This window comes from Protomyctophum parallelum, assembly GCF_964188405.1.
Source record: "Protomyctophum parallelum genome assembly, chromosome: 7".
NCBI classification, from domain to species: domain Eukaryota; kingdom Metazoa; phylum Chordata; class Actinopteri; order Myctophiformes; family Myctophidae; genus Protomyctophum; species Protomyctophum parallelum.
The window spans coordinates 26,710,478-26,724,064 of record NC_139705.1 but is presented as its reverse complement, the minus strand read 5'-3'; the positions used below and the strand labels follow the sequence as shown (position 1 = coordinate 26,724,064).

At 44.8% G+C, this 13,587-nt stretch overlaps 1 protein-coding gene across 3 annotated transcripts in view; it reads right to left on the bottom strand.

Moving 5' to 3' along the window:
• The window catches only part of sema3bl (sema domain, immunoglobulin domain (Ig), short basic domain, secreted, (semaphorin) 3bl), a 98,190-nt gene that overhangs the window by 64,895 nt on the left and 19,708 nt on the right, over nt 1-13,587 (bottom strand). For all 3 annotated transcript variants that reach the window (XM_083770167.1, XM_083770169.1, XM_083770168.1), the window contains one exon: nt 5,101-5,261. In XM_083770167.1, coding sequence (XP_083626293.1) covers nt 5,101-5,261 — 161 coding nt within the window. The remainder of the gene's footprint in view (nt 1-5,100; nt 5,262-13,587) is intronic.

Genomic DNA, 13,587 nt, shown 5'->3' with positions numbered 1-13,587 from the left:
ACTTTTGATGACTCCTATATATTATTGTGACCTTTACCTGTACACTGCCTGTGTCTAAATAATCCATCTCAGTAAAGACAAACAACACAAAAGATGGATGAAAAAAGGCTGCCACCTTTTGTCTGTCCTGCTTTTAACAGATCTTGTGGATATGCAGCCTATATATATATATACCCTTCTGTCATCACTGGATTCACTGAATGAATGTCGTTTCACAATGTTTGGCTCTGGTAGATGCATGGCATTGAACTGGAAGAACTTTTCAACCATTGTCTCCATTACACTTTTACTGTACACAGCTATCTGAGGAGGGGAGGGGAGGGGAGGGGAGGGGAGGGGAGGGGAGGGGAGGGGAGGGGAGGTTCAGCCAGATTTATACCAAGAAAGAGAGGGATGAGAGGAGGATAAAGGGGAATTAAAGAATGGATGAGGTGGGCGAGATCTGGCTATGTGCTTAAACTGCTCATTCCTTTCCTTGTCTCATCTCCTCCCTCCTGTTTCAGCCTTCTCTCCAACTCCCCCACAACGCACGCACATGCACACACACACACACACACACACACACACACACACACACACACGCGCGCGCGCGAGAGCGCACACACGCACACACACACACACACGCACGCACGCACGCACGCACACACGTGCACACACAGCAGGATGACATGTTGACGCAAATGTTTCTACCACTGGGTAGAAACCAGTGAACATACTGTGGATTACGTTGTGCACCAAAGAGGAAATTAGACAAACGCAATACCTTTTGCATTCCCATTGCTGGTCTGCTGCTAAAATGATTTAAAAAAAGAAAAGAAAATGCTTGCTGCTTTAAAAGCACTCACAATCTCCATGTGTGCGTGAGTTCTAAATAATGTAAACCCTGTAAAGTCTCTGAAAATAAATATCAAAAGACGTGCTCACAACAAATCACAGCTAATACGGACAAATGAATAAATGATCAGAAAGCACTCCAAACAGAAATAATATGTATGTTTTCTTTATGATGTTGGCTGATGTTTTCTTCTTTATGATGTTGCGTATAACCTCGCAAACAAAGCACAACCTCAACACTGAAGCCATGTTCAGACTGGCAGCACAAATATGATTTTTGGCATATCCGAATTGGAATCAGATTTGTTTTGTTAGGTCTGAACAGCAAAAACACATGGAAGCTGTTTTTCTTTTTCTTTTTTTTCTCAATCTCGATGCTATATACCCACTCAAGTCAGGCATCAACCTGTCCAAAATGTCACTCAAAAAGCAAACGCGAGGTTCGAGGATTTTTAACTTAAAGGAGAATTCCATGCTATAAGGCTTTCTTACTGTACCTTTATTTGTAGTTTTTATGTCCCCGCCAAAGAGGTCCAGGTGTTATTTTGTGCAAAAGTGCATTATTGGCCATTTCCCCTACCATAAGCCCTCAATTAATTGCATTGAATTGAATGGGGCTATCGCAGAAAAATATTTTTCTTTAATATATCCTCTCTTCATAATGTAAATAGTATCCCAAGTGGCACACTTTACTACTTATTATGATGGAAATAAGCGAATTAGCACAAAAACCCAACCCACATTGAGGGCTTATATTAGGGGAAATAGCCAATAATGCACTTTTGCACAAAATAACACCTGGACCTCTTTGGTGGGGACGTAACAACTACAAATAAAGGTAAGACAGCCTTCTAGCATGGAATTCTCCTTTAAGCTGTTGAAGAAGTGAGTGTGTTATGGAAGACATGGCGAGCAACAGTCCCTGGACAGAGGAGGAATAACCTGTCTGCTAACACTTCAACTGACCGTTTGTGATGCTACTGTACATTAACACATTTAGCTGGGTGATCCTATGGAAACCCGTCACGGACCCCTGCTGGTCCCCGGGCCCCACATTGAGAACCACTGATCTAACATACATTTCAGGTTGTTGTGGTACTATAAGGCTGTATTATCTTTCTTATGTGTCCAACCGAAACAATGGCGTCTGATTTCTGCTTAGTTTTGGCAAGGTGATACATGTACCTTTCACTGTCTATAGATATCATCACACCAGGGTAAAATTGTATGCAGCTGTGCTGAATATACACATAGCTGATGTAATAATATATGGATGTTTATAGATAACTGGAGCATAACTGATATGGACTGTAATAAGGGAGAAGCTACACAATTGGCTAGAAAGCAGGTAAATGAAATCCCTTGTTTGAGCAAATAATATGTCGGTTATTTTTGGTTTATACAATGTGCTTCCTGTATATCTTAGAGTTACTAAATGGCCTGCTTTCAAGTACTGATTATTTTTCCACAATAGAGCTATAGTGAAATGAAGTCTTCTAATGAGGTTCAGCTGTGTAGCTCTGCTCAAGCTGCTGTTGTTACTGTACGTCACATGCATCTGGGTGTTGGTATACCGTACTGTACGGTTCAACAATAACTTCATCAATGCCAGCCTCTGAGTCTTTCTCTCTGCCTCGTCTCCTCAAGTCCTCTTGTCCCTGTTCCTCTCCATTTCTCGTCCTTTTGCCAATTCTGTTTCCACCTATTACTCCCTCTAACTCTCAACCTTCCCTCGCTCGCGCCCTCTCACTCTCCCCCTTAAACTAATCAAATCCCTTGGTTGCAGAGCCAGAAGCCCTGTGTTTCATCCTTGTTTGATGACAGAGGAACTCTGTTGAACTGCACTTAATGGATCTGACTCCTGAATTCCAAGTCATTCCTCATGTCTTCGTCGCGTGCCAAGAGAAGAGTGACTGTAATTCTTCCACTCCAACACGCAGTGTTTGACAACTCTTTGATGACAAATATGCATGTAGATGAAAGGTGACGCCTAAGAGAAACCAAGCGTAAGCGGAGCTGATTTATGACCAGCTACAGTTTTACAGGTGTTTCAGTGTGCGTGTGCGTGTGCGTGTGCATGTGTGTGTGTGTGTGTGTGTGTGTGTGTGTGTGTGTGTGTATGAAGTCATCTAAATGTTTTGGAAAGGTCATTCAGACGTGAGGTGAGGTATGCTTGAATAGAGGTGAGATTGGCAGACTGTGTGTGAGGAGTTAGACCAAATGACCAATAGGAGACCAGATCCCAAACCTTTGCATGTGTGTTCTCAGTATGACCTTACTGTTCTAACATCACTTCATTTCACTCAAGTAAAAAGTGGGGCACCCAGCCACCCTCTGTATTTATATTGGCCATTTGTCGTCTCACATCGTCAATGATTGTTTTGTTGCCCTAAAACATTAAAAGTCCATAGCCTTTGGCTGTCATTCAATTGTTGTTTAAAGTGCTCTAAACAAACATTAAAAGTCCATAGACTTGGCTGCCATATGATGTAATTTCAAGCGCCCCTCGCCTCAAAAATCGTCGGTCAGAGTCGGTCAGATCAGCAGCAAACTGTAAAATGACAAAATTACCAAAACACAAATGTGAAATATGCTATACAATATGCACATATAAATATTATGCATGTTGCATCAGTACACATATTATAAGGCAAGGCCTATAATTTACCAGCACATTAAATATAAGAGGCCTGTTACAGAAGGTAACAGGTACCGTCGCCCATAAACCATCTTGCCCTCGTTTTTTTCCCCCGCCAACCTCACGCCGACCACTCGGTGCGGCGGTTCTTGTACTCTTTATTTGGTTTTACTGAGAATAAGGTTAGAAATACGTTTAGGGTTAATGGTAATGCAATGCATTACCTGAGGGGCATGCGTTCCCAATGGGCATCGCCCTAGTATGTATAACGACTGGCTGTTTCTTGTGTCTGTCCGTATCTATTAACTACAGTAAATGTGATTCTTATTAAGATGTGGTAAATGCGGAAAAGCCAGACGTTATAGCAGCACAGCTGCAACTACCCAGTGTGTCCCGTCGACAACCCTCCAGCAGGAATGTGGAACTAAGTTCTTTGCCACAAAAGATGCAATATAGCCCCGACGCTGTTCACCCAGCGTCTATTACTGTGACAGACAGAAAATGGTCAGAAAACCACTCGTCTGCCTGCACACATACCGCTGCTGGTGCTGGATTCAGTCTCGACAGAGCACTTTCCTACGCTGTCTCCCTCTCATAACCTCTCAAATAAGACATTGAAGCCTATTGAAGTAGGAACTGGAGTACAGCATGTAAAGGGGGCTCTGTTTCTATGTTATTGTGTCTTGTGGTGTCTGATTTTTGTATTTATTGTAGTGTGTCGTTGTGTCATGTGGTGCTTAATTGTGTATTTGCTGTAGCACGTCTGTTTCTAATTCTACCACAGTGAGGCTGTAGGCACTTTTCCCACATACACACAATCATCCTATTCTATTTTATTATTATTTTATTATTATATTCAACTACTGCTCTATTCCATTCTAATCAACCTTTCTAAGAGCATTCTATCTTATTCTATCTCACTCCATTCTTATTCTATGGTATTCTATTCTAAATGTATCTCAATCAATTTGAACCCTACCATGCTCGATTCTATTCCATTAAATTCTACTTCACTGCTTTGTAATCTGTTCTCTCACTGCATTATATTCTACCACCGTATTCCATTCTAATCCATAGTGTAAAGCAGTGGTTCTCAAAGAGGGATCCTTGGGGATTTACGGATCTTTAACTCAGAGGCCCCTTTTCCACCGCTTGGTTTCCAATGGGAACCGGTTCAGTTCTTTTTGGTTCTTAGTCCATGAGCCAGAGCTCCAAAATTGGAATGTTAATTATGAATTGAGTGTGCAAAACCATACCTATATTAGATTGTTATCACCACGAAACAATGATTTATTGTATTACAAATTTTACATTTTTAAATATGCAAATGAGGCATTATGTAGGAAAATATGCAAAATAATAGAAACCATGAAAAAGCTACTACTGTGGAAAGGTTATCATGTATTAATTTACTTGTATTGATCCTATAAACAATTTAATATAGGTCTAGTTTTTTCCACCAAACCAAAAAGAACTGAACCGGTTCCCATTGGGAACCAACCGGTGGAAAGGGGGTCAGAGTGTACAAATGAGGGTCCATTTGGTTCCATCTGTACCCTGTCTGAGGTAGGACTTTACAGTGTAGATTGGAACATTGTATCTGGGGTGGGGGGGTTTGAAGCACTCACCTCTTTAGACTCTGTGCTGCCTGGTCCCAGTGTGAGAGAGTAGAGGACATCTTTCCCCCCTAGGAAGAGGCGGTCGTGGTACTCATCCAGGAACACGGAGCTTAGAGACAGCTGGCCATGGTGACCACTGAAGATGGAAGACCTGTTGGTGGACAGCAGATCTGGTAGAGAGAGAGAGACACACACAGAGAGAGAGAGAGAGAGAGAGAGAGAGAGAGAGAGAGAGAGAGAGAGATGTTTTTAATGTGCTTTCATTTCAGAAGAAGAATCATAAACATGCAAGCATGCACGCACCAAAACCAAGACCATAGGAGAGCAGAAGAAGAATGAGACCAATGCCTCCATTGACAATATCACAGGAGGCAGAGAGAAGAAAAGGAGGACAAAACTAAACATAGCTTAATACCATAACCTAATAGCAGTAAAAGATGGAAAATTACCATAATCTGTCCAATATGTGCTGAGATTGAGAGAGAGAGAGAAAGAGAGAGAGAGAGAGAGAGACAATTAAAGCTGGAATGGAAGAACAGATCTGGTTCATATTGTTTCTGTGCTTGGGGTTGATCCGGGGAAAGACTCCCTGCAGTGTGTGAGTGTGCGTGTGCGTGAATGAGAGAGAGAGAGAGAGAGAGAGAGAGAGAGAGAGAGAAACAAGACTAATTGTCAAAAATAAGTCACGCTATACATATGGCGATACCCTAGAGCAGCAAAGCGTCATGAGGTCACTTCTAGGGGTGTGGTCCATCCTCGGGGGAACATGAATGCGTTTGTCAAGTTTCATGGCAATCTGTCCGTTATAATAACCAGAGCACACTGCATCCCCACTGGGTTACACTGGTACGCTGCCCACACAGCCAGCATGGTACACTGCCCACACAGTACACTGCCCACACAGTACACTGCCCACACAGCCAGCATGGTACACTGCCCACACAGCCAGCATGGTACACTGCCCACACAGCCAGCATGGTACGCTGCCCACACAGCCAGCATGGTACACTGCCCACACAGCCAGCATGGTACGCTGCCCACACAGCCAGCATGGTACACTGCCCACACAGTACACTGCCCACACAGCCAGCATGGTACACTGCCCACACAGTACACTGCCCACACAGCCAGCATGGTACGCTGCCCACACAGTACACTGCCCACACAGCCAGCATGGTACGCTGCCCACACAGTACACTGCCCACACAGCCAGCATGGTACACTGCCCACACAGTACACTGCCCACACAGTACACTGCCCACACAGCCAGCATGGTACACTGCCCACACAGCCAGCATGGTACACTGCCCACACAGCCAGCATGGTACGCTGCCCACACAGCCAGCATGGTACACTGCCCACACAGCCAGCATGGTACACTGCCCACACAGTACACTGCCCACACAGCCAGCATGGTACGCTGCCCACACAGTACACTGCCCACACAGCCAGCATGGTACGCTGCCCACACAGTACACTGCCCACACAGCCAGCATGGTACACTGCCCACACAGCCAGCATGGTACGCTGCCCACACAGCCAGCATGGTACACTGCCCACACAGTACACTGCCCACACAGCCAGCATGGTACACTGCCCACACAGTACACTGCCCACACAGCCAGCATGGTACGCTGCCCACACAGCCAGCATGGTACACTGCCCACACAGTACACTGCCCACACAGCCAGCATGGTACGCTGCCCACACAGCCAGCATGGTACACTGCCCACACAGTACACTGCCCACACAGCCAGCATGGTACGCTGCCCACACAGTACACTGCCCACACAGTACACTGCCCACACAGCCAGCATGGTACGCTGCCCCCCCCCCCCCCCCCCCTACATTTCACATTTACAAATTCAGTTGGGCTAACATTACGTTGATAGACCTTTTCTCAGAAGTCTTGTTTGAATGCAAAAGGGTATTGCCAGGTCGGATGTCTATATGGATGTCTACATAGTACACTGTATAAAATAAAGTGTCCAGAAAATTAACTAGGTCTACTAGTATTTCATAAGGTTCCATATTACAATCAAATGTCCTTTTCTTCCAGAAATCAGGTTCATGAATAATACTGCTCGAATGCGACGCCGCCAGGGTTATTACCCAGGGGGCAAACCACCCTTTTTTTAGGAAACCTGCATTTGCCATGACCTCAAAGGTTGTCCACCAGAAATAGTATCTATGACCCCGTAGGATCACAACCTATATGGACAACCCGGTCAATTTTTTGCTGGAAGTCCAATATGGCCGCCGCAATATTGGCTCCTATTAGTTATAATGGGGGGTGAATAGGGCAAAATTTTAAACCAAAACCAAAATCCACGAAACTTCTCAGGTTGATCAATGATATAAATATGAACATATTTTGTATTGAAGGTTTCCATGAAATTCAATATGGCCGCCACAATATGGCCGCCACAATATTGGCACCCAGAAAATAGGTTTGGCTCTAACTTCTGAACCAGATGAGCTAGAAACGCAAAATCAGTGTCTATTTCATGTTTTCTGACCATGAGAGACTCAATGGAATACCTATTTTTATTATTGGGTGTGTCTGGACCCTTATTGTGCATATTTACAAGATGGTGGCTACCCGAAATAGTGCTTTACCATGATTTCTACCATGATTGTTGACTGTTTTGAATATCGTCACCTTATTAAACTAATTGCCTAAGTCATTTTTTGCCAAATTGCTTTTTTGGCCTAACTCACCACCTGGTGATGCTGGCCACCTCTGGTAAAATCACCCGAGCCCTAATGTAAAAGGCCTTCCTGTTACACCCTATTAAAACAATGGCCTATGTCAAGAGGGAGACTTAGGCCATATTATTTTGCCTAAGTCATAATAAAATGTGAATGGGACTGAATGGGAGGTACTGTTACTATGGGACTGATAGAATGGGAGTGAATGGGACTGAATGGGAGTGAAAGGGAGGTACTGTTACTATGGGACTGATACTATGGGAGTGCATGGGAAGTATTGTTACTATGGGACTGATACTATGGGAGTGAATGGGAGTGAAAGGGAGGTACTGTTACTATGGGTAACAGTACCCGGCCAGGAGACAACCCACAGAGCCTAGTCCCTCCATGTGCCAGAAGTGTACCTCCCAGCCTTGGCAGAGTAGTTCTGGAGTAGTTCCAAGAGATTGTGTGCCCCTGGTTTTTCCCTAGTGGGACTGATTGAGGGTAGCTACTGGGACGTAAGTCGGGACTTGATCACTCCCGGCTGGGTCGCCTAAGTGATGGGTATGATGTTGAGAGATCCGAAACACCGTTGACCTCAGGATACATCACTGAGGATACGTCCCAGGTGCATCCATGCGATGTTTTTTAGTTATAGTTCTTCTATTTATATAGTGACTCATAGGAATAGACTATGTGACAACCAGGTATAGTCTGGTGACACCGGAGAGACGGGTGACAGCCGGAATGTAGACGGCACCCGGTGAGCAGTATGGGTTAGTGCCCCAGCCTGTGTCCTCTGTGAGGATGAAGTCCAACAACCCTCTGTGAGGCCTTTGGGAGGGCCATGCAAGCAGCAAGCGGAACCGCAGCACCATGACCCTGCGGAACCATTGCCCAATGCCCACCACTCCTGAATAAACTGTCTGGTGCTGGGACTCTGATGCAACGCACAGGTCCTCGCTCTACTCCTGGTGAGAGCAGGAGTGGACCTGGTGAGACGTAGGAGGGGCCCGACCAGGAGACAACCCACAGAGCCTAGTCCCTCCATGTGCCAGAAGTGCACCTCCCAGCCCTGGCAGAGTAGTTCTGGAGTAGTTCCAACGGATTGTGTGCCGCTGGTTTTTCCCTAGTGGGACTGATTGAGGGTATAGCTACTGGGACGTAAGTCGGGACTTGATCAACCCCGGCTGGGTCGCCTGAGTGAGGGGTATGATGTTGAGAGACCCGGAACCCCGTTGACCTCAGGATACATCACTGAGGATACGTCCCAGGTGCATCCATGCATCCATGAATGGGAGGGAATGTAACTGAATGGGAGGTACTGTTACTATGGGACTAACACGATGGGAGTGAATGGGACTGAATGGGAGTGAATGGGGTGTACTGTTATTATGTGACTGAATGGGAGTGAATAAAAGTGAATGGGAGTGAATGGGACTGAATCGGAGTGAATGGGAGGTACTGTTACTATGGGACTGTCACTCCCATTCACTCCCATTCAGAGTGAAAGGGAGTGAATGGTAGGTACTGTTACTATGGGACTGTCACTCCCATTCACTCCCATTCAGAGTGAATGGGACTGAATGGGACTGAATGGGAGTGAGGGAGTGAATGGGAGGTACTGTTACTATGGGACTGTCACTCCCATTCAGTCCCATTCAATCCCATAGTATCAGTCCCATAGTAAAGTAATCTCTAAGATACATTGTTTTGGTCTCTGATTTTATCTGAAATCATTCCTACAACTCTACATAGGATCTGAGGGGAAATGACAATATGCAATGTCAAATATATATGTCCCTTCTGTGTCATAAATCTTAGCCAATGGATTAATATTGCTTGTGTTTGCTAAAACAGTCAACAATCATGGTAGAAATCATGGTAAAGCACTATTTCGGGTAGCCACCATCTTGTAAATATGCACAATAAGGGTCCAGACACACCCAATAATGAAAATGGGTATTCCATTGAGTCTCTCATGGTCAGAAAACATGAAATAGACACCGAGTTTGCGTTTCTAGCTCATCTGGTTCAGAAGTTAGAGCCAAACCTATTTTCTGGGTGCCAATATTGTGGCGGCCATATTGTGGCGGCCATATTGAAATTCATGGAAACTTTCAATACAAAAAATGTTCATATTTATATCATTGATCAACCTGAGAAGTTTCGTGGATTTTGGTTTTGGTTTAAAATTTTGCCCTATTCACCCCCCATTATAACTAATAGGGGCCAATATTGCGGCGGCCATATTGGACTTCCAGCAAAAAATTGACCGGGTTGTCCATATAGGTTGTGATCCTACGGGGTCATAGATACTATTTCTGGTGGACAACCTTTGAGGTCATGGCAAATGCAGGTCAACCCCCTTTGCCCCCTGGGTATATCTACCCGGAAATATGTGGTGATGTCATGATTATTGCTATTTTCACTTTTCAATGTATGACAATTTGAAAAGCTTACAGTCTATATAATTTTGTAATCTGTAAAATACTGAAAGATGACATGGAGTTCCAGGGGGTCCCCAGCTAAATGATAGTTTGGAACCAAATGGACCCATTAGTCCATTTGGTTCTATTTTGTACACTCCCAGAGTTAAATTAACATTGATTTTACAATATAAATTGGGGTCTCAGAGATATAAATGCCATTAAATGGGGGTCCTTGAAATTAAACAGGTTGAGAATCACTGCTAGAGCCGTAAAATAAATCTTCTCTTATGGGGGGAGGGGGGTCCCTAGCATATCTTTTCAAATGGGGGTCCGTGGGATAATGAGTGTCAATTTGGGGGTCCTTGACATGAAAAAGTTTGGCAACAATGGCTCTATACACCAAACACTGGGCCAGGGCCAATGTATGGGCCGCAGACAGACACGCACAAGCTGTGCTTCTATAGATATTCTATAGCTATTTTCACTAGTTTGGGTCCCAGCAGGCTTAATGTCTAATCTCTCATTTGGGTTTCGACCTGAAAGCTTTGGGAACCACTAGCTCTACACATTCTATCAGATCAGGCCCTGTCACACTTGGGGTGTCCAACTGTCCATGTAATCTCTTGGCTTGTTCAAAAGCAGCTTGGTGAACAGCAGAGGTCTGTTGTGTGCGTGTGTGCGTGCGTGCGTGCGTGCATGTATGCATGCTCGTCGTTGACTGCGGCAGCCACAGTAACGGCGGTGATGATGTGACGTGACGAATGGAGATTAAAGCAATTTTTTGGGGGTGGAGCGCCACATCTGGGTTCCACTAGTCAAGGCACTGAAGTCACTACTGTAAGGAATGACCAGCTCAATGGAGAGTTGGATGAACAGTGACGTTGCATGCACACACGCACGCGCACACGCACAGCCTACAACAGCCATGAAGGACATACGCAACCACCTTTATACAGGCCAATGAACACTCAAGGTTTTACAGTGCAAGGCTTTCCAAGCTGCTCCTCTTGGAGTTAAATCAACAGTTGTGTTGTGGTGGAGCAAACAAAAACAGGCCTATTATACTGTAGCTTCTTCCATAAATACGTCTCTCTCTGTTCTATTCTGATGAGAGCTTCCAAGTCTACAGGTTCATACATTGACTCTGCAGGCCAAGTTCAACTATAGTTTGAACTACGTTGTAAAATCTGAAGTTATTTTAACTCTTAAAGAGTCTTACTCTTAAATGAGGACTTAACTGTGTACTGTTGGTTGTCTCTTTTTATCCCTTCATTCCTTCTTTCTTCAAATCTGTCAGAATTGGACATGTTTTGTCCAAACCCCAAATACATCAATATTTGTAGGAGTCAAAATGTAATTTGAATGCCAAGTCTGAAATGCAGACAATGCAAACTAAAACCACCACTATTATAAATGAAAATGTTTTGTGGTTCGGATTAAGCTATGTTTGTTACGGTTACGGCTCATTTTCGGCACAGTCCATTTGAATAAGGCTGAGATTGGCTTAGGGTTAAGCTTAGAAGTGAGTTCACATGGTCCACATTCATCAAAAATATATTTTAACACATTTTTTACATAGGACGCCTCAGGCCGTCTTAAGGATTCGAACCGAGAGGTGCCTTGGACGTCGGTGGACGTCCTAGCGCATCCTCAATGATACGGGGCGAGATAAGAATATTCCGAATTTTTCCTATTATTCTTTTTGGCCGATCGACTTTCGGCTGCCGTATGCTAACGCTCTGGGCAATTATTAGCTTGCCGTTGACTTCCATGTTAGCGCGGCGGAAAGAATGACTCGTATCTCCTAATCCAGGGCGCTCTCCGTAGTGATAAATGGATCGATATGCTGGCGCTTCATTTCTGCTCCTCATCCGTCTCTCCCGCAAAATGTGAACGCTTTTTGGATCATATATCGTATAAATTAAAATCATCGCAATGTAAGATCAACTTTGTAAAGTCATCTTTTTTAGGAAATTGTTACCGGTTCATGGCTTTCAGAGTAAAAGCGCTCAGACAACTCCGGCACCCCAGAGCTCCTATTTTGAAGCACTTCCGGCAATTATTTTTTTAATGAATGTACAATTTTGATGATTTTGCCATGGCACATCACGTGCACATGTCCAACTTTTGTTCTTAAATATTGACATTGTGGTTTAGACAAATATTCTGAGAGCTTTGGACCATATATTGCATGAGGCCATATTATTGCACACAGTCACACACACACACACACACACACACGCACACACACACACGGTAGGTATATGTGTAAGTCTTAGTGGGGCCAATGGGGCTCCATCTCTCATCACTCCTCTGTCACTCTCTTTATTTCTCTTATGTTCTCTCTCCCTTATACACTTAAATGTATGCCTGTATATGCACACGGAAATTACACGCACGCACACACACACTGATCACTGCAGCGCTACAAGACACACTTTTCTAACACACGTGCGCACACACATGGCATTGGTGAGAGAGAGATGCCTCCGTCAGTCGTCACTTGGAGGAGTGTTGGTTGACTGAAGCACAAGGCCCCTCTGTACCAACGACACCATATCTTCCTCAGAGGCCCTGCGCAGTGCACACAGCATTGCACGCACACACACACACACACACACACACACACACACACACACACACACACACACACACACACACACACACACACACACACACACACACACACACACACACACACACACACACACACACACACACACACACTTCTCAATACTGCCCACTCATTATTAACAATGGCAACAGTAGAGAGAGGGCTTTAAAATAGAGCATACTTTTAACAGTCCACCAGCACCAGCAGTGTGTTCTTGCATTAACTAATAGGCCGTTAGTTTTTTTTATTTGAGCCCACGTGCATCAGGATGAATGGTTGAGGGGGCAGACATGGCACGAGTCAGAGGCCCGCGTAGATGTAACTGCTGTGTCTGGAGAAACAATGGCCTCAGTTCTGGGCTGGCTACATGCATTCAGGCCTGTTAAAATCTCTTATAAATGAGGCTTTTTGAAGAGCACACAGAGATCAGAGGGATATATATACGCTTTGTAGATGGGCTAGATTTATAGCACCTGGCAAGACATACAGAGAGGAGGGGGGGGGGGTAATCAGTACTGTAGGTATAGGAACACGGTCAGTAAAGGGAAAACTATTCAGCAACAGTGTGAGGGAGGAAGGGAGATTAATGGAAAGAATGGACGAGAGACTGCGAGAGAGAGAGAGAAAGACTGAACCTCGACACACACCGTCTGCGACCGCTGCGCCACAGTATTGCCACGCGCCATAGCCGCACGGCAACACCAACAGGACGGGCTACCACGCGGCTGGGGAGTTTTGTTGACTATATTCCATTGC